A 22,656-nucleotide genomic window follows, 5' to 3' on the forward strand; every position below is an offset into this window, starting at 1 on the left:
AGTGGGACGTCTTCCCATGAACCGTATTGCTGCATGATTGTACATGAATCTGGGAAGACAGAGTCAAAGACTTTCCTGACAAGAATAACAGGAACAATATCAAGGTTTATCACCTTTGGTTTGTTCCTCTCGGTCTCCTTCAGAGCCTGTTCTTGCACAGGCTTTCCACAGTCCTTTGTGGTTGACTCGAAAACATCAGTCTGTGGGAACTGCTTCAAAAAGGCAGCCTGACTGACGTCGAGAGCAAGAGGATTATCAGGCATTGTGTTGCTTGATGTTACAACCTCTTCATCGTCGTCCCCAACAAAGTATTTGGGGTCGATCCAGACTACATCTCTGTTAGAGGAACGAGGCAGAGAAACACGACGGATGTATTCCAACTTGATGTGGTCATTCAGGGGGAAAGCCTTCAGGAACAGTGTCAGTTTCCCGACCCGGGACCCGTAGTGATTGTAGATGGTCTTCCTAAGGTCCTCGGGTAGGGCTACTGCAAAGAGTTTGCTCTCCATAGCCTCTTCGCAGCTCCTAGCTATTGGACGCTGTGGGCCGAGGACTTGAAGCGGATAGGTGTCACTGATGCCCTTGTACACCATCAGGATCCCCTCACAGATAGCGCTGGGGATGGTGGAGATGATCACCGTGTCCTTCATGCCAACCAGCTTTTTTATCTTGATTGTCGTGCCAAACTGATGTATCATGGCACTCTGCATGTGCAACACTGTCTGCCTCATGTTGCAGAAGGGGGCGCACAGATTTTCATCCACAGAAATACCTGGAATCTTCTTCAAGATGTTAAAAGCAACGGAGGCCATTTTAACGACCAGTAAGAGCAGAGCCTGTTGGTCAAGCTTTTTAGTACCGCGTCCATTCATTGGATGAAGTTTTAGAATAAACTTCACCACAAAGTCACTGAATAGTTCTCCACTAATGATCAATCTAGCAGGTAGAGGACAGATGTTCACCATATCCTGACTAATACGTCTCTCCTCTTCAATGGCAGCATAAACAACGGGCACTGTCTTAGCAATGCATAGACCTACGAGATGAACAATGTACCTTGTCAAAATGTGTGACCCGATTCCCAGTGCTCTCGCCAGCACAGGTTTTGGGCCTAGCACTTGCTCAAGGTTGTTGATGACAGTCTTAGCCACCTCATAAGCATCAATGGACTGCTGACCGTTCGACAGCTCCTCCTCCTCAGTGACCTCGATCCAGGGAATCGACCACAGAAGAGCTTGAGTGTCGTTGATGATAACAGGTTTCTCCAAATAGACTCCCCCCTGAAAGGCTTGGGGATCTACTTGAAGAAGAACCTGGGTGATGATATGCTTAACGGTGGAACCAAGTACCACAACCTTCTTCGGCATGATCTTGTATGCAGTCTTCATCACGGTCTCAGTGTCTGTGAGGGCCGTTTGGAGTATGGGACATGTGCTAAGGTCAAGAGCCTCAACCTTCTTTGCCTTCACATAGAAGAGAAAGAGAGGCATTGCAATACTTTACTACCTATCACGTCTTGTAGTGTATTTCTTATTACATGTACAGGTTTAGTACTACACTTAGAGAAAAGGTGCTAACTAGAACCTTAAAGGGTTCTTCTGCTGTCTCCATAGGAGAACCCTTTGAAGAACCCTTTTTGGTTGTATGTAGAACCCTTTTTACAGAGGATTGTATATGGATCCGAAAAAGGTTCTACCTGGAACTAAAAAGGGTTATCTTATGGGGACAGCCGAAGAACCCGTTTGGATCCCTTTTTTAATAGTGTAGTATACAACAAAAGTTCACAAATAAAGGATCCAGTCTTACCTTGTCTGCCTGGCTGTCCAGGACCTTTATGACATAAACGTCTGAGGATGAGGGAGGATAGGGGTTCAGGGTTGCCACGAGGACCTCAGCCTTCTCCTCCTGGGCTTCTCCATCTGCCACCTTGTCCAGCAGGCTGTCCATGACCTCCCTGACCTCTTGTGGAATCTCCACCTGGGTCTGGCTGAGGAACTCCACCTGGAGCATCTCATCTGACCTGATCTCAGGTTGGGCCTGTTTCTCTGAGAGAATATCTGCCGTGTCGCCACTCATCAGAGCTGCAGAACCAAGAGGCTCATGGGAAGGAACCGATGGCTTGGCCTTGTCAGTCAGGAGCTGCTGCCCCTCCATGGTTACCTTCAGATGGAAGAAGACATTAGTTCAAACTGTTCCTTTGTGAACTAAATGTGCAATAATAGGTAAATAAACAGTCTATGTGGGTGATAGCAATGGTGTACTATAATTTAGGGAATGGAAAAGTAGGAGTATACCTACATTTACATTTTACATTTAAGTCATTTAGCAGACGCTCTTATCCAGAGCGACTTACAAATTGGTGCATTCACCTTATGATATCCAGTGGAACAACCACTTTACAATAGTGCATCTAACTCTTTTAAGGGGGGGGGGGGCGGGGTTAGAAGGATTACTTTATCCTATCCTAGGTATTCCTTAAAGAGGTGGGGTTTCAGGTGTCTCCGGAAGGTGGTGATTGACTCCGCTGACCTGGCGTCGTGAGGGAGTTTGTTCCACCATTGGGGTGCCAGAGCAGCGAACAGTTTTGACTGGGCTGAGCGGGAACTGTACTTCCTCAGAGGTAGGGAGGCGAGCAGGCCAGAGGTGGATGAACGCAGTGCCCTTGTTTGGGTGTAGGGCCTGATCAGAGCCTGAAGGTACGGAGGTGCCGTTCCCCTCACAGCTCCGTAGGCAAGCACCATGGTCTTGTAGCGGATGCGAGCTTCAACTGGAAGCCAGTGGAGAGAGCGGAGGAGCGGGGTGACGTGAGAGAACTTGGGAAAGTTGAACACCAGACGGGCTGCGGCGTTCTGGATGAGTTGTAGGGGTTTAATGGCACAGGCAGGGAGCCCAGCCAACAGCGAGTTGCAGTAATCCAGACGGGAGATGACAAGTGCCTGGATTAGGACCTGCGCCGCTTCCTGCGTGAGGCAGGGTCGTACTCTGCGAATGTTGTAGAGCATGAACCTACAGGAACGGGTCACCGCCTTGATGTTAGTTGAGAACGACAGGGTGTTGTCCAGGATCACGCCAAGGTTCTTAGCACTCTGGGAGGAGGACACAATGGAGTTGTCAACCGTGATGGCGAGATCATGGAACGGGCAGTCCTTCCCCGGGAGGAAGAGCAGCTCCGTCTTGCCGAGGTTCAGCTTGAGGTGGTGATCCGTCATCCACACTGATATGTCTGCCAGACATGCAGAGATGCGATTCACCACCTGGTTATCAGAGGGGGGAAAGTACCTCTCCTGGAGACTGGTGACATTGGCTTGGTGACACGCTCAGCTCTCTATGAACTTCCTGCTCAATCTCATGGAGTCTCTGGTGACCCTTCACCTTCAGCATCTGTACACACAGTAGGAGTTTAATATTAGCATTGGAATCACACAGGACATTTTATGGCCATGACAGTGTCATTTTGTTCAGGATATCAGATTTATCATGGATGTGTTCGGCCCAAAACATATTAAATACTAAAGGAAAACATCAAAGTAGATGCTTAAACACATGAGAACTATTGTATACTTAATGGCAAACTTACCTGCTCATCAAGGTAACAATCGACCCAAGAAGACCCTTGGATGGATGTAGAGTCATCCATATTTGCTCCAAGTTATCCAAAGGAGACCAGTAAGCTAGAAAATATTTATTTATAGAAAACTGAACTAAAACTTCAAAACTGTACTAGAACTAAATCCTAAATAAGAACTAAACAATCGAGCAATGCAACCAACACGAGTGGGGTATTATAGCAGTCTGAATTCAGAATACATGTGTATAAATATAGAAGTATAGAATGCTCAAATTTAGAACTTTAGAATCTTTGGCAAACATAAGACATTGTGATGTCACAACTAAATGGTTCAAGTGAGCAAAAAAATACCTGCGACAAGGACAGCGCTAGAAATTGTTCTGGAACAGAAAGGTCTCCATTCTGAAATACCTAGTTGTCACAGTGGGCTATTTTGCGTGATAGAACAGCACTGCAAACGTGAAATATTATCAATAAATTCAATCTTAACCATATGGCAAAACGTAATGTTGTATTACTCCACTGTTTACAAACAAATCATTTACAATGTAAGTACAGCACTGAGACCACATGTTTTAAAATATTTATGAAACACAATCATTTCTTTTCAATAAATTGTTTTATAAAATAACACTCCCATGCAAATGAATGACAGGTCAATAGTTTTATTCTTATCATACAAAATGATTTCCAACAACCACACAATAGTAACACACGCTCAATAAAACCTTGAATATGAATAGACAACATCAGATACAGTTCAAATCTATCACTAGCTGGTAGGGAACTGGTAATAAAACTTGCTGTCTTTATAAATGATATTTGTTTTTATACAGTAAGTAAGGAACCATAAGGAAAACATTTGTCATGGATGACTGGCTAGTAGGAACCAGAGCTATGTCAGTGTTCAGTCCTTCAAGTCCTTCCCAATAGTTACTTAGATTTGAAAACATTAGCCGAACATAACACAATGTAAAGCTAACAATAAGTCATGTTAAATCCTTTAAATCATTGAGAACATGTTATGGCCAAAGGCAGTACTAGAACAGTGGCTTGTCTCTGTTATGTTGTTTCACGACTGGGGCCTTCCACTGGGCTCTGTTGAGAAAACAACGCCCCCAGCAGGCAGTCAGTAGCGTTGCAAGCAGAGGGCTCCTCTCCTCCCAGACACAACAGCCTGTGGTACCTAGCCTGCGGAACCCAGCACAGCACCCTGGAACGAACACACACACGCGCATAGATGCACAAACACACACGCAGGAACACACACCGTGTGAGCTATATTAACATGGTACTTACTCTTAAGTATTCTTTAAACAAGTCAAAGATGAAAGAGTGTTGTGAAGCGATCTGAGTGTGACCTTGTACCAGTCGTAGATGTCATCGCTCACGGGGTCAGGATACGTTTGAATCCACTGACCGATTGACCACATCTTGACCATATTGCCTATAGCAACCGTCTCCCCTTTACCCTCTCCATCGCCCACCTCAGCAGGCTCCTCAGGGACGTCCTCGTAGCACAGGAAGTAGCTGCACGAGAAACACACACAGTCACACAGGCATTGAGAGATGCCATCTGATCGACTCTTCTTAGGCCTGAATTTCAAAATGCACATTGTCATCGAACATCTCAGTTCAAAAGAGTCCCAAAGTTCTTGCCACTAATATTACAATTATTGTTTATTGGCATGTTGTGCCTTACTTTAATCCTTTCTCTACCGCCCCCTCTCACTCACTACTCTGTGTTAGTGGCTCTCTCTTTCCCTGCCACTGGCTTGTCCTCCTCTGGATGTCCCTCCATCTCGCCATCCGTTTCCTGCTGTAGGCTCTCTCTGGGTCTCTCCACATTCCAGCGCATGCGTTTGTACAGGCCAGTGTAGACCCCAGCCAGGTACGGGGCTAGACGGCAGTACCTGTATATGGACAGCCCCACACTGTCTATCTGACACTTGCCAATGCAGAAATGGGAGACACTGGAATGGAGAGGGGGAGAATGATAGATACATAAATGGCTGGATGAAGGATTGTGGAATGAATGTCAGACGAATGAGAATAAGGGTTGACAAGTCCAAGAATCTGTCCTCTGTATATTTGCGTCATACTCCACAATGTTCCATTTGTGGATCTAAATACAGGTATTCAAGTAGGTGATGGTACATATCGTCGCTGTCAGATGAAAACCTTGCAACTAAAATCGTGTAGAAAGCACTTACTCTTCTCAATGTAATCTGAATGTTTCATGACTCTAGGACCAAGAAAATGTATTCAAAACAGCTTCTGAAATTTTCGAAATTGTATGTTTATTAAAAATAGTCTAATATGGGAGTTCTCACTTTCCTGAAAAGTGTCTGTTTTTGGAGATTAGGTTTTTACCTGACAGCGGCGATATGCGTTTGTATGTGCATCTGTGTGTTTGTGGTGGCTCACAGCCTTCAGATGTTATGGTGTAAGTACCAGAGGCTGGTGGGAGGAGCTATAGGAGGACGGGCTCATTGTAATGGCTGGAACGGTATAAATGAAACGGTATCAAACACATCTACTCCATTCCAGACATTATAATGAGCCCGTCCTCCTACAGCTCCTCCAACCAGCCTCTTCTGGTAAGTACAGTACCTTGCCGGCTCAGCCTCCTCCAGAGAGAGACAGTCAAAGGAGGCATAGGTCAAGACCAGCTGCTCCAGCCTCGCACACAGCTGCTGGGAGAAGTCTAACAACTGGACAGATGGACAAACACATAAATACAGACAGAAAAATAGACAAAATTACTCAATACACACCACTCTGTTTACAGCATCTCTTGATCTTTCTCTATTAGTTCTCAAACCTCTCATACGCCTATATTCTTGGCCAGAGTTGATTCACAGAGACATTTATGTTGGTTTGAAGTGTAGAATACATTTAATATCAATAAAGAGTGCAAAGGGAAAGGATCACTGCCGCTACCTCACTTTCCAACCAAGGTGCATGAATTGAGGATAGAGCGGACACTGTCACTCAATAAAGAGTGACAGTTTTGTCCTACCCAGATTCAGATGAGTAGGGTTGAGTTGAGGCTCTTACTCGTGAGCGGATGTACATGGGTAGAGGCGTGCTCTGGGGCAGGGAGCTGCGAGCGGTCGACTCCAGGTAAGTGAAGTAAGGCTGACAGTTCCGCAGGAAAGTAGGCACCACGTGACCAAAGTGTTCCTTCTGCAGAATGTCATACCTGCAGACAACACACAGACACACAGTTATGTCACAGGACAGGGCTTCATTATGTATTACTTTAACCCCTTTGATAAATAATAAACAATAACTTGAAACACTACTAGATGTAATTGTATAGTTTAGCCGCACACTTCATTGACTCACCTAACCTCTACCCATCATTACCTTAGGAAAGTTGTTAATGTAGTCTAACTGACTAACGTTACCTGTATAAAAGGTTTGCCTGATACTCATCCGCCTTATCCAACAGGTACTGTAGTTGCCGCTCAATGGCTCGGAGCCTCTGATGATGCATCCTGTTGATATCCTGGCATGACGACGTGAACTCCCAATCCGCATACCCTGTGCTGTACCTTTGGTCGCCACATGAGGGCGCCAAAGCACTACCTTCTACATGCGCCACATTGAGACATTTCGGGTAATTATTTGTTGACTTGAGTTTGATTAGCAAAATCAAATCAAATTCTATTGGTCACATACACATGGTTAGCAGATGTTATTGCGAGTGTAGTACGTTTTTCGTGTACATAATTATTAAGCTACCTATGCATTTTGACAGTAACTCACCTGTATCTGGTGATGATTCAAGATAATTTTTCAGCTCCCCCTGTTCCATGCTTTCTTTGTAGCCTCAATACAGCTGAAAGGAATTGACATTTTAAACTATAAATGTAATAACAATTATCCAAGAAAACTATGTCAATATGTTACTATTCCAACTCCTAAAATATACTGGAATGCAGCCCTAGGACAAGGGAACTGGAACAAAGTATGACTGTTGTCTGGCAAATATTGTGTATCTAATAAGGTGAAAGAAGTATCATACAAACTCATTCATAGAATCTACCCTGTAAAGACCTTTATTATACAGAGTCAAAATACTTATTGCCAACAAATGTGTATCTTGTGGTTGTGAGCCAGAAACTCTTGACCATTTATTTTGGTACTGTTCTTATGTCAGAAGATTTGAGTGAGTTAGAATATTTTATTTTAAAAGAAACGACAATTAATATTAATTTGAGAGACTCTTATATTAATGTTTTATTTTGAACCAAATGATATGGACCCTGACTTAACTTTCATTGCTAATTTTGTTGTTGTTTCGTGGTAGATTCTTTATCCATAAAATGAAGTGGGCAGAGAACAAACTCCTCTTCACATTGTTTAAGATAGAATTGAAATATTATTTTGCAATTATCAGTAAGTGTAAAAACAAAAACTAATACGTACTATAAACCTTTTTGTACTTTGTATGTGTTGTTCATAAAAATAAAAATAATAACCAATGTTCGCTTTCGGTTGACACCTCGAAATTCTTCATCCTTCATTAGCTAGCTAGCTTTAGCTTGTTAGCTAGCTAGCAACTGCAATATAAGACACGGGTTGCTTGTGTGTTGTATTAATTGAACACTTTACAAGATTTTATGAGGGTACTTAGCCAGTATTTTCATGAATTGAGGATAGTTAGCTATTAGCTAATTAAGTTACACCTACGCCACTTTCCGCACTCCTCTGAATCGTTGTAGAGCTCATGTGCGGCGCCTTAGAAGTTCCCGTCCCACCGTCAGTCCAGAACTTGACAAGTACGGTTCTCAATCGGTCTCAGTCTCCAGCCTCCTCTCTTTCCCTTGGCTTCTATATCTGACGCTTCGCCCCGTCTCAACTGAATTTGTCAGTTTGCAGGCTTGTCTAGCGCGATAACTACTACTGTGAGCGCCTGAAGCAAACACTAGACTAGAGCAAGCGGATTCCTCTGCTGGCCGAAAAATGCAAAAAATAAATAAATAAATCTTGAAAGTTATGTGGGTTTATTTATATAGATAATTGGAGATAGGCAACCTTTCTGCCCATGGAGACTAATAAATAAATGATTGCATAATTACAAAAATGACCATATATCTTACACCGCTGTCATTGTCAATCCAAATATTATCGTTTGTTTGACAACACTGGTATGAAAAAAAAAATGCTTTTGATTTGTCAGTATTAGTATCCATACAAGCTACATGATTAAAGTTATTCTAATTCTATTATTCTAACTATATTATTCTAACTCTATTATTCTAACCCAATCAAAAGTTCAGAAGTGAGAGTGCGGAGTGCAGACTGATGATGACAACCGGCTCTAGACTTCGATTGATGGCTCTTTCAGTTCTTGCCACCAGAGAGAAACATTGATATATAAACCCCACTGAATCAACGTGAATTGGATTACATTATATTTTAATCTTTTTAGAGATTTCGTATGTGATCAGAAAATGTATTAATCTCCCGGCGTGGTCACTGTGCGCTGTTGTAGTTGACGTAATCGTGTATAGTGCCATGACGTAATAATAAGCCTATGACAGTCAAGACATTATTAAGTTGATTGGCTCAGTTGAGTTGATAGTTTGCATAGGACAGTCATCCTCATGTTCAAATACATTACTTTGCCTGGACAAGAAATTCTGTGTAACTGTAAGTATTGTACTTAAAATGTTCAAACATTTTATATAAACATATATTTGTTTATTATTTTTCTATCATTGTACAGGTCCAATCTGAATGATGTCTTAAAATAGAATGGGTAAGTCATAAACGGCTGAGGAGAGTTGTCTAAAGGTAAGTCTCATATATGATGAAAAAATGTTTATCTGTGTGTCTCTGTAATGGGTAAATATTTTTAGTAGTACAGCCATATTCCAGGGGTTTTAAAACCTCTCCTGAGGACCCCCAGACATTCCACGGTATTCCACAGCTAGCACACCTGATTCAACTTGTCAACTAATCATCAAGCTGTTGAATAGGTTTTAATGAGGTTTGCTTGTTTAGGGCTACAACAAAATTGTGAAACATCCGGGGTTCCACAAGGAGAGGGTTGAAAACCACTGGCCTATGCAAAAACAGACTGATATGCTTTATGGTTGGAAAAGTGGGCATAAAAATGGAGGACTCAAGTGTAATTTAGTTCATTTTGTACCTATACCCCAGGCTGGGACCGTCCAAGCTAGTGTTGGAGAACAGGTGCTCCAGACAGACAACCATGATGGACCAAGGCTGCCAGCACTGGTGGACTGCACCAAGAAGAGCCCCCTAAAGGTTAGAAATGGCTTTGAGTTCTGTTGGAAAACGTTTTAAACAGTTCAGAGTGAAATACGTATCTGTTCAATTGGAAAATGTTAGGCATGCTGAATTCACTCCAGGAAACCTCTGAGAGCGGACTGGTTGGCTCTAAGCAACACCCACTTCAATTGTGATTGGGCTTTTAATGTGATTAAGCCCTGCCCACTTCCAATTTTGGTCACCCTCTTAGAAGATCAAATCCCGAGCGCCTGTCACATTCGTTTTGATTGGGTCTTCGGTCAGAAATTCTTTGCCTTAATTGGACATCTATTTTGATTGCTTCGTTGGTCAAGTGGATAATGCTGTCATTTATATGCTAATGATGTATAGGCCTAAGACACGCTTGTCCATTTTTGGTCAGTGAATGTTGCTAAACGTTCCGCCTTGCCGAACGAGCCCCTGGTTGTATAAGGACGCTTTGTTTTGAAATCTTTACTTGGTTGTAACTGAGAGACCAGTTGGTGCTAATCTAGTAATATGACATGTTCTCAACCCGAAATCTGTTTAAAACAAGATAATGATGCATGGGTCATTTACTAGTTAGAACCAATAGCATTGGAATTCTGACTCTAATTCTGATTCTAATTCTAAGGATAAGCCTTATGTGACATGTCATTCAGTACCGTCATGTCTATGGTGAAAGAGGTGGTTTTTTATGGTGATATGATTTTGCTACTGTTGTTGTTTCTCTCAGAACTTCGTGCCGAAGCCCCCTCAAGGCCCCAGGCTGACCCATCAGGCCAAGATGGCCAAGGCCGAAAAGAACGCCAGAGAAGCCATTGAGCCCAGAAAGGCTAGGGAGACCAATGCAGCGGCGAAAAAACCAAGCCGCCAAGTCGTTGGTGTGTTGGCGCTGCCGCCACCTCTTCTATCTCCGAGGACCAGTTACAGTGAGTATTGATCACCACTTCCAAAATACCTGGATTTATTGATATAATTATAAATGAACATACAATATGGTGGAAGGATCAACTAATGGTTTGACTCTCCTCTTTCTGTAGGTGTCCTGCCAGCTATCAAGAAGGGCACTAAAGTGACTAAGGTGGAGACAACAGGTGGGTTTTGGTGACACAGTGGTTATTCAATCGAGTCGTTGCCGTGGTTACTAGCTTGTTCGGTGGTAATTCTGATTGTCTTCTGTTTCAGAGCCACCAGACCCCTTGACACCTGAGGATGGGATGGGAATGAACTCCTCTCCATCTGTTGATGACCCCCTGACCCCAGAGACCCCAGAGAGTGATGTCACCTCCGATGACACTTTTCTGGCGGACCTACCCCGTGAGATGACACCTGAGAATGTAGAGGAGGCGTCCTCTCTAGAGGACTTCCTGAAGTCTCACCCGTGAGTCCTGCTCTGAACTATGTTATGTGCAGTATTAAAAAAATATAATCTAGTTGCCAGTCCACTAACCAAGGATTCTTGTTGTTTGTTTTTTCTTTTCCAGTCAGAGAAAGCTCCTCAGGAAGTTCCTCAAACAAAAGGTAAGTCCCCCATTTCTACTTCTTTACCTCATGCCAACAACAACAAAATACATGTAACTTAAAATCTAAGAGGAAATGATGTCACTTTAAGTTGTTGTATTTCTTTCTAAGAATGTGACCATAGAGGACCTGGAAAACATGTCCTATGCGGTCCTCCTGCCAGTGATAGCTCTGCTCAGGATCTCCAGTCCAGAGTCACTCCACTCCTCCTGCCGGGGGTCAGGGGTGCTGAAGATCGTCTCGGAGACGTTCCACCGGCGGAGCTCTGAGCCGAAGGGGAGGCTCCGGGGCGGGCAGCCCCCCACGCCCAATTCTGAGACAGACAAGGAGATTCAGGGTATAGCAGACATGGCTGTGAGTAACATCATGAGGAATGCCCAGGAGGACCTCTTCTGTGGTATGAATGACCTGGAGACCACCAATCCATGCATCCCTCTGACCGAAGAGAAGCTCTCCAGCATCTTCTCAGTGCTGTTCAGGGACGCCTGTGAGAGTGCCCAGGACAGACACTGCTCTAGAGGAGATCTGCATGGAGGAATGGGCCAAAATACCAGCAACAGTGTGTGAAAACCTTGTGAAGACTTACAGAAAACGTTTGACCTCTGTCATTGCCAACAAAGGGTATATAACAAAGTATTGAGAAACTTTTGTTATTGATCAAATACTTATTTTCCACCATAATTTGCAAATCAATTCATTAAAAATCCTACAATATTATTTTCTGGATTTTTTTTCTCATTTTGTCTGTCATAGTTGAAGTGTACCTATGATGAAAATTACAGGCCTCTCTCATCTTTTTAAGTGGGAGAACTTGCACAATTGGTGGCTGACTAAATACTTTTTTGCCCCACTGTATATTGATTTATCAGGGGTGCTACAGCACCCTCAGCACCCCTACTTCTTGCAGCTATGACTGGGCTGTTTTACCCTCTCCTTTTTTCTCTTCTCTCTCCTGTTTTTTCTACTTTTCTGTAAAGTGTTTTGTGACATGTTGTATGTGAGGCAACACTTTAAATAAATCTTGATTTGACTAGAGGCCGTCTGCCAGGTCCTGACTGCCTGGTTGGAACAGATGCTGAACAGGACCTGCAACGACGATTACAGGGCCAGTGTCATCATCCAGAATGGTACATTTATAACCTGTTTTACCATTATGACCAGTATAAACCCTGTAATAACCATATAATAACCGGTGTATTATCATTCTAGTAAATGTACTAGATACTTCATAGTGCTATACATGGATGTGGCTTCGAACCAATTCAGAATATGAGTGTGTTTTATTAGGATTGGATTCTGGTGCCAGGGACAGGTTCCCTGACACGCCGTGTCCTTCTTCATCAGAGGAAGAAGAGGAGGTGTTCGCGAGTGTCATGACTGTCTTACATTTGGAGCCCTCCACCTCAACCAAGGCAGCACGGGCAGCTCCTACAAAGACCCTGGAGGTCAACCCCTGTCTGGATGAAGATGAGATAGTCCCCAGCACCTCCATGATTGAGGGGTCCCTGACGACCACTCAGGCAGCATGGGCAGCTCCTGCCTAGACCTTGGAAGAAGAAGTCGGGGGAGCTGATGTCTCTGAGGTGAGTACCGGCTCCCTGACCCCCACCGAGGCCAGGCAGGACCTCCTGGAGAAGATTCCCTCTCTCCTACCAGGTGAGATCCACATGGAAGAAGACATCCCCCTACGCAGCAGTCCCAGGGACACCATCATGAGCCCCCAAACCCTGATGCTCATCCTCCAGGGCATAATGCGCCGACTGGAGGCCTCAGAGTCCCCCCAGGCCAGGAGGGCCAACGACCCATTTAGGCTGATGAAGAATCTATTTTTGGAGGTCCACCATGCCCTTAGGTATGCTGACATCTCTGTCCTCTTCAGCCTGGAGGAGAGCATCCAATTCAGGGGGGAGGATGCAATGAAGGCCATTGTGAAGGCTGCGGCTAAAAGGTTGTCCCTGGGCTCGGACTCCAACCGGGCTCAACTGCGCGCCGCACGCTATGGTGGCGAGGGAGCCATATGTTGCATGGCAGACACCATCGCGCGCGTCATAGACGACCATGCCCAGGACTGGAGTTCAGACGGCCATTTTGGAGCGAGGAGGAGCCGTGGTAGTGGGAGATCATGCTCCTCCTCAAGCTCCTCAAAGAGTGACATCACCCTCACAGAGGAACTCTTGGCCCAGGGGGAATCCCTGGAAGAGGACCAAGAGGGGGTGGCTGCGATCGACGACAACAAGAAATGTGACTCTGCTAGCTTGGAGAAGGCCAGCAGCAGCTCCCTCTCCACAGACCTTGTGGACAGCACCTCCACACAGGTAAGGAGACTACCATTAACCAGTAGGTTGTTGAGTTATTGAGGCTGTTTGATTGTGAGGCACCAACTCATATCTGTTTCTCTCTCTACTAAGAAGACAGTGAAGGAAGAGGCTATGAAGAAAGAAGTGAGGAAGTCAGGAAAGAAGAAGCGAGGTCGCAAGAAGACCCTGAAGAAGAACAAGGTGGCTCCCCTTGGCACTGATGGTAAGTCCTCCCTTCTGTCAGTCCACATGTCTATTTATCTTCAACATAATTATATTATTTCACCACCATCCCCTAACATTACCACCATTGTAATGTTAGGGGAAGAGACTATGATGAAGTTATCAGGGCCTTATTTATTAAACGGAAGTAACAGGGAGGAACTTCCTTGAACTAAAAAAATTGTGTTTTTGTTTTCTGTTGCAAAAGTTTATTTTACGGTTTGTCCTAATGATGTCATCCACTGTTCTCTGTCACCTGTTCAGATACCGTGGCTGATGAGCCAGGAAAAAAACAGTCTCCCCTCCTGCGGATTACAGCTGCCATGGCAAAACTATTTTGCCTCCCCTGTAAAAAGTAATTGTGTGGGTATACCCACTTAGTAGGCACTTCAGTGCACCTGCCTCCTCTACAAACCCAAAGTCAACAGAAGAGGGAGACAAACCCCCCTACTCACAACACATTTGATGATTCCAACCATACCCCCACGCTATGGTGGCGAGGGAGCCATCTGTTGCATGGCGGACACTATCACACACGTCATAGATGACCATGCTGAGGATTGGAGCTCTGATGGCCATTTTGGAGCCAGGAGGAGCCGTGGTAGTTCCCACTCCTCAAGGAGTGACATCACCCTCACCAAGGAGCTCTTGGCTGAAAGAGCCAAGGAAGCGGACCAAGACGACGTGGCTGATGACGAAACTGGCATGACAACCCCCCCCCCCCCCCCCCCAATAACAAACCATTACAAACCATGATGATTCCCCCCATAGTCTGGCCCGGACCTATTTAATTAAATAAACATGTCCTTGCATCTATTTTGAACCTCTTTTTTTTGTTCTTAACAGGCCTAATGTAGACTACAAATTCTTAAGTGCAAATTGATGTGTGTACTGCATCAATATTATGAGTTCACTGTGCCGGTCATTATGAGTTCACTGTGCCAGTCATTATAGTCAATCTAGGCTTTAACACTCTTAAGTGTATTGGTATTGACACAATAAGAGTTACATTTGAGTATTTTCTAATTTGGTCTTTCTGAGGGAATACATCTGCAATATATATAAGTAGAATAAATCATTTTCTTGCCTTTGACAGTTTAGATCATTCAAATGTAATAACTCAGGTTTGTGGAGGTCACAGTCTCTTATGACGGCTACCAAAGACGGCTTCCAAAGTCCATCCTGCTTCCACCACTCGCTCGCACTAGTCCAATATTTTAACCTCTCCCTACCGGAACCTAATCGAGTAGCTGGCCCGGCACTCATGTGAGATTTGGTTCTGGGTTGCAGAGATTATGGAGGTCAAAACAAGGTCTATGGCTGCGTTTACAAAGGCAGTCCAATTCTGATCTTTTCCACTAATTGGTATTTTGACCAATCAGATCAGCTCTTTTGCTAAGAATTGGGCAAAAGATCAGAATTGGACTGCCTGTGCAAACACAGCCTAAGACTCATGCAGGACCTGACCAGGAAAAACTCTGATCTGATAAACTGTCAAAGGCAAGAACATGATCTATACTACTTTGTACATTATACTACTTTGTATAGTATTTTTCATTCTAGATTAAGATTATTAGCAGTATATTGCAGATGTATTCCCCATAATATACTCCAGCAAGCAATAGCCTGGAAACTGACGAAGGTAAAATAAAATAAACTCCTGCCCACAAGGAAATAGGATGGAACACTTGATGATGTGAATGTAGGCTATGTTTATTTAGCCTGCTCATTACCGCTATCAGATGTAAGTAGGCTATTTCTGGTGTGAATTTTCATAGCCTTTGTGTGAGGTTTTTCACCTATCATCAACTATGACCAGGTGCTCCTTTGCTTTTCCGTCTCAGTCTCCCTCTGGCAGTATCAAATTCTCTGTAAGCAAATCTCCCATTTGCATGCCCTGAGATTTGTTTTTGTTTTATTCAGCTATAGTTTGAGTTTCTGCTTATGTAGGGATAAGGAGGCCAATAGGGAAAGGGGATACCTAGTCAGCTGCACAGCTGAATGCATTCAACCGAAATGTGTCTACCGCATTAAACCCAACCCCTCTGAAGCAGTTGTTGTTGGGGGTTAACTGCCTTGCTCAAGGGCAGAACGGCATATTTTTCCACCTTGCCAACTTTGGAAGTCAAAGCAGCAACCTTTCGGTTACTGGCCCAACATTATTAACCACTAGGCTACCTGTCTCTCTCTCCCTCTCTCACTCTCACACTCACACTCACACTCACACTCACACTCACACTCACACGTCTTCTGCACAACACTGTACATCAGTTCGTCTTTGGGACTATTGTTATGTATTGACCTAATGGCTTGTTGCTTAATGTAGGATAGTATGTATCCACTATATATTTGGGCTTGTTTCCAATATTATATAATGAGTGTAACTTGTAGTTTTGCGATATTAACTGTTTGTCATATACTTTTTATTATACTGTAACTGTACTCCATTTATCTTCTGGTTGTGATTGCATGGGCACATTTTTACTTGTAAGCAGAGTAATACCAATAACAGTTGTTTTGTGTGTGGCTAAATTGCAAATCTGGGAGGGGTGAAAGACATAAGCAACAGCGTTCAATATGAGAAGTTGGAAATTACAAATCCATGGTCTGGACATGGTCACATGATACATTGGGCGCGCTCCTGCTACCTACCGTACACGTTGTGCCAGCGCAACTGCGCGCAGCTCCATCAGAAAAAAAACGTGTAGCCTCCCGCTCAAGCCATCATCGGCAATGCGCGGACAGACAAGGCGATATTCCTCTGCCCTCCAAAACCGAACGAAGAGCAAACGAAGAGTGACACCCTTCGGTCATTCGGTACTTTGCTCGAGGGAAGCATAAGATAGTCTCGTTTGAAAGAAGGCTTTTGTGGCATGTGATACTGGTAGACTGACGCGTGTTCATGGTTCACGGATGTTACTACGAAGACGGATCTCGACAGTTTTTCTGCCTCTGTAGCGTTTTATGTTAGCAATGGATCTCTATCCCTCTTCGGAGTCTGTTACGCGGATAGGGAGGGAGTCGTGCCGTTTGTTTCCCGTGTGCTCTAGCTGTTGATAGCTAGCCTCAAAAGAAAAGAACAATGAACGGAATCAAACAGTTTTGTTTTATGCTTTTATCCTACTGACATTTTAAAGACACTCACCGAGAACATTTTGTATTTGTTGAACGAACCATTAGTCGAACAACTAGACAAACATTTTGGGATCACCAGTTTCCTTGGACAGTGGCGCGTTGAGGCGACACAATGGGATTATCTTTGACCATTGGCTGAGAATTGTTTTTAAAAGTTCCTTTATCTCAGAGAATATAGTGGTGAGTTTTTGGTCAGAGCACATATTTGAGCAACAATTGGATGAATTGATAATCTAGCTGCCAAAATTCGTGGAGAAGACCATTGTGAGCACTCGCCGGACAATCTCATGTGTCCAGCCCAGTTGGTCTAGTCTAGAACGGCATCGTCACTGGAACACGACACAAAGAACAACGATGGCGAATGACTCGATACAAGTAAGTTGTTACATTGCTGTTACAGTGTAATAACAACGGTGCTACAATGTACGTTATCAATAGCTGGGGGTATCATCCATTCGACATCAATGGAAACCCAATGCGGTGTTCTATTTTCTATGGTCAAATATTAATTTAACTGGATTTATGACGATGCATTGCGCTCTTTATGCTCTGTATTTTGTAAAGACACACTTGTGGTGTTCTGCATTGTCACCTTGGCATGTTTCCTCATTGGTTCCTCATTGCAGCCAAATGCATATGCGAAGAGCTCCTGGACGGGCGGGCACAATACTGGGCGGGTGTTTGACACACACATAAACACACACAAACACATAAATACACACACATCCCAGTGGACCTCACCAGTTCTCAGAACCATCTTGAGTCTGAGAAGAACCAATAGCAGACACAAGGCTCCCAACCTTTTTGGAATGGACCCTTTTTAAGAGGGGGAAAAAACATGTTTGTGGCGACAGTCATTATTGCCAACTCATTTCTGACAGCTTGACAAGGACTTTGAAAAATATTACAAGGAATACGAAAAGGAAATTCACACCACTAAAATAGAAATCCACACCACTAAAGTGATGGACATTGAGCTGGGGTCATTTTGTCATTTAGACTACTTTACTTGACAGTATCCTGATACAGTATTTGACTGAGTTGGTGCAATGACTGATGTTCTTTATAGTGGGGGTTATGAACAACTCAGCACAGGTGCCACCACCACTCACAAAGACGTTGAAAATATCCTAACAGTGGGTACTGTTGTAGGCTACAGAAGTTCCTCTTGCCTCTGCTCTAGTTTAGTGACAAGTCAGCAGTCAGACCCCTTTTTACCTCAGCATTTACCTTGTGCGTGTCAGCAAGTCATGAACCCAACTCTGTTTGTAGTAAAGTAAGGCAAGAAGTGTGTTGAATAATGCTTCCTGTTTAAATGCTGCTTCTCACCTGACTGTTGTTAAAGCTCTGTACTGGGTTAGTAAGTTACTTCACCCTTTTTTACTAACTAGCCTTGATGATGTCTTCTAGTCACACTGCTTGCTACATGGGTACTGTATTATTTAACATGAATCTTTTATCAGATTCTTTATCAGACTCTTATCAGGGCTGATTTATTCATTCAGGTTTTCAAACCCATTCCAATTTCTCTCGTTTGTTGGAACTTAAAACTTCTTCCCCCAAATAGGCCTAACTGGCTTACATGCTTGGCACAGTAGCCAATTATTTGTATAGCTACAGTACAAGATAATACTAGAAAGCAGTACCAGGCAGGAGGTAGTCACCTCTCTCTCTCGGGGTTGGTTTTGCCCTATCCATATCCTTGGCAGGTCCACACACAATGGAGGAGGGCACAGCTGAGAGAGGGCAAGCTTGGGGGACTGACTCAAGCCACAGTGGCGAAGTGGGAACTCTGGTTTGGGGGCACAGACAGGGAGCCATTATCCCCTCAGCCAACACGTACACTGGTCTGGTGACTCGAACTGAAGGCCTCTGCTGGCCTGGCAGTTGATAAAGTCTGTCATAATCAGACTCCAATGTCTTCAGTGGTGGGGAGGTTTAGCTTCTTCACAGCACGCCTTTTGTTCCCCACACACACAGGAAGACTGATACAAAATAAGCCGAATAGGAATCTGAACCCAAACAGTGTCACACTTCCTCCTAAAGGTCACGGGTGGGGGGGGGGGGGGGGAGGAACAGGGATGTAAATGTATTGTAACTAGTGGGATGTTAGTTTGTGATAGCAGAAGTTTTAGAAAGGAGAACGTTGGATCAAATATCCATGAACGTACATTCATCTATAGTTGAAGTCGGAAGTTTACATACACCTTAGCCAAATACATTTAAACTCAGTTTTTCACAATTCCTGACATTTAATCCTAGTACAAATTCCCTGTCGTAGGTCAGTTAGGATCACCACCTTATTTTAAGAATGTGAAATGTCAGAATAATAGTAGAGCGAATTATTTATTTCAGCTTTTATTTCTTTCATCACATTCCCAGTGGGTTAGAAGTTTACATACACTCAATTAGTATTTGGTAGCATTGCCTTTAAATTGTTTAACTTGGGTCAAACGTTTTGGGTAGCCTTCCACAAGCTTCCCATAATAAGTTGGGTGAATTTTGGCCAATTACTCCTGACAGAGATGGTATAACTGAGTCAGGTTTGTAGGCATCCTTGCTTGCACATGCTTTTCCAGTTCTGCCCACACATTTTCTATAGGATTGAGGTCAGGGCTTTGTGATGGCCACTCCAATACCTTGACTTTGTTGTCCTTAAGCCATTTTGCCACAACTTTGGAAGTATGTTTGGGGTCATTGTCCATTTGGAAGACACATTTGTGACCAAGCTTTAACTTCCTGACTGATGTTTTGAGATGTTGCTTCAATATATCCATATAATTTTCCTGCCTCATGATGCTATGTATTTTGTGAAGTGCACCAGTCCCTCCTGCAGCAAAGCACCCCCACAACATGATGCTGCCACCCCCGTGCTTCACAGTTGGGATGGTGTTCTTCGGCTTGCAAGCCTCCCCCTTTTTCCTCCAAACATAACAATGATCATTATGGCCAAACAGTTCTATTTTTGTTTCATCAGACCAGAGGACATTTCTCCAAAAAGTACGATCTTTGTCCCCATGTGCAGTTGCAAACCGTAGTCTGGCTTTTTTATGGCGATTTTGGAGCAGTGGCTTCTTCCTTGCTGAGCTGCCTTTCAGGTTATGTCAATATAGGACTCGTTTTACTGTGGATATAGATACTTTTGTACCTGTTTCCTCAAGCATCTTCACAAGGTCCTTTGCTGTTGTTCTGGGATTGATTTGCACTTTTCGCACCAAAGTACGTTCATCTCTAGGAGACAGAACGCATCTCCTTCCTGAGTGGTATGACGGCTGCGTGGTCCCATGGTGTTTATACTTGCGTACTATTGTTTGTATAGATGAACGTGGTACCTTCAGGCGTTTGGAAATTGCTCCCAAGAATGAACCAGACTTGTGGAGGTCTACAATTTTTTTTCTGAGGTCTTGGCTGATTTCTTTTGATTTTCCCATGATGTCAAGCGCAGAGGCACTGAGTTTAAAGGTAGGCCTTGAAATACATCCACAGGTACACCTCCAATTGACTCAAATTATGTCAATTAGCCTATCAGAAGCTTCTAAAGCCATGATGTCATTTTCTGGAATTTTTCAAGCTGTTTAAAGGCACAGTCAACTTAGTGTATGTAAACATCTGACCCACTGGAATTGTGACACAGTAAATTATAAGTGAAATAATCTGTCTGTAAACAATTGTTGAAAAATGACTTGTGTCATGCACAAAGTAGATGTCCTAACTGACTTGCCAAAACTATAGTTTGTTAACAAGAAATTTGTGGAGTAGTTGAAAAACAAATTTTAATGACTCCAACCTAAGTGTATGTAAACTTCCGACTTCAACGGTATACTTTTTTTCAGTTTTGCATGTTCACACACACACACACACACACACACACACACACACACACACACACACACACACACACACACACACACACACACACACACACACACACACACACACACACACACACACACACACACACACACACACACTAAAGACAGAGACTCAGGGTAATGCATACGGATCATTCACCTAAACAGCTGCATGACGTAATGAGACTGCTATGCACATATCTCAGGCTTTCTCAGCAAGCCATGGCCCTGTGGCCATGTAGGCAGACACACGCTAGCTAATGCATTAGGCCGTCATTGTAAAATAAGAATTTGTTCTTAACTGACTTGCCTAGTTAAATAAACAACATGCTACCAGAGGCAATGAGAGCCATGCTGTTCACAATTGAGTTGCTTAAGCTACTTCTTTGTGTCACGCCCTGACCTTAGAGAGCCTTTTTATTTTCTCTATTTGGTTAGGTCAGGGTGTGATTTGGGTGGGCATTCTAGTTTTCTATTTCTTTGTTGGCCGGGTATGGTTCCCCATCAGAGGCAGCTGTCTATCGTTGTCTATGATTGGGAATCATACTTAGGCAGCCTTTTTCCCACCTGTGTTTGTGGGTAATTATTTATTTTCTGTGAGTGTTGGGGTGCGCGCCACGGTTGCGTCACGTTCTGATTCTGTTTTTTTGTGAAAGGTTTCACTTCGATTAAAGATGTGGAATTACATGCACGCTGCGCCTTGGCTCATTTATGATCGGGAGTTTGAAGACAGAGAACGTGACACTTTGATTATTTTTCTTTTGTATTTAAGAGGAATAGGCCTTATGATCTCAAGATTTATAGGAGAATGGTATTTCCTTATTGACTCTTATCAGCAGAACTTTTCTTGTTAACTGAGACAGTCCCAAGCACAGGACTGTCCTTACTGGCTGTCACCGACTGCCCCCATTTGATGTCCCTATTGGCCGCCACTATTGGCCGCCACTATCTTTGATCTTGGCTCTTGCTGGTCGACACAGTCCATGCACAGTTTTCTTACTGGCCACTGTCAGACAGTGTCTCCATGCGGTGTCCATGCTGGCTGTCTGTGTCCCACTCCCAGTAGCACAGTGTGGCTGTGTGAGTGTGATGGGGGGGGGGCTGTAAAGGGCATTATGCTGATGATGAGGTTCTGGCCATAGCAGCACAATGGCCCCCATTGTCCCGACTGCAGCCCCAGATCACGTTCACCAATGCAATGTGTTTCCTCATCCTATCCTGGGTGGCCACACCCTCACTAATAGTTTAAAGCAAGGCCCCACGGTGTGGCATCATGGCTGTGTCTGTTTGTTTTGTGTGGGAGTTTGTGTGTTTATGTGTGTTTGTCAATGACACACAGGTCGTGGGTGGAGTAATCACTTTTGTGTTGACATGCTTTCACGTGTGAGTCTGGGTTTGAGTAGATGTGTGTGTGGTATGAGTGTCTGATGTTTGTGTAGATTTGTTCGCCTATTTGGGCCAGCTGGTTTGCATAGGGAAGCCCTAGTTTTGTGTGTGTGCATGTGTGTCCAATGTCCATACACATGCCCCTGCGTATTTTGTCCTGTCTCTCCCTGCCATCCCCTGTGCAAACATCCTGCCGTTCTCATGACCTAACGACCTCGCCCCTCTGTTGCAGCCCCTCCCTCCCCAGTCCCCACCTCATCCACAGTTCGCACCCTGCCATGACTTCACCTCTCCACTTTCCTCTCTTCTTTCGTCTTTCTCTTATTCCATACAACGTGGCCTGACTTTGCCTCTGCCCCGGGGGCCCTGCCTGGCCCTGTGTGTGTGTGTCCACTCACAGGCAATG

General features: G+C 44.1%; 1 protein-coding gene across 1 annotated transcript in view; it reads left to right on the top strand.

The window, feature by feature from the left end:
* Nucleotides 1-16,612: 16,612 nt before the first annotated feature.
* Nucleotides 16,613-22,656, top strand: part of LOC120039716 (serine/threonine-protein kinase N1-like) — a 51,194-nt gene continuing 45,150 nt past the window's right edge. Inside the window, exon 1 of the mRNA XM_038985124.1 lies at nucleotides 16,613-17,388. Coding sequence (XP_038841052.1) covers nucleotides 17,368-17,388 — 21 coding nt within the window. The 5' untranslated portion in view covers nucleotides 16,613-17,367. The remainder of the gene's footprint in view (nucleotides 17,389-22,656) is intronic.

This window comes from Salvelinus namaycush, unplaced genomic scaffold (genome assembly GCF_016432855.1).
Source record: "Salvelinus namaycush isolate Seneca unplaced genomic scaffold, SaNama_1.0 Scaffold295, whole genome shotgun sequence".
In the NCBI taxonomy this organism is placed as follows: domain Eukaryota; kingdom Metazoa; phylum Chordata; class Actinopteri; order Salmoniformes; family Salmonidae; genus Salvelinus; species Salvelinus namaycush.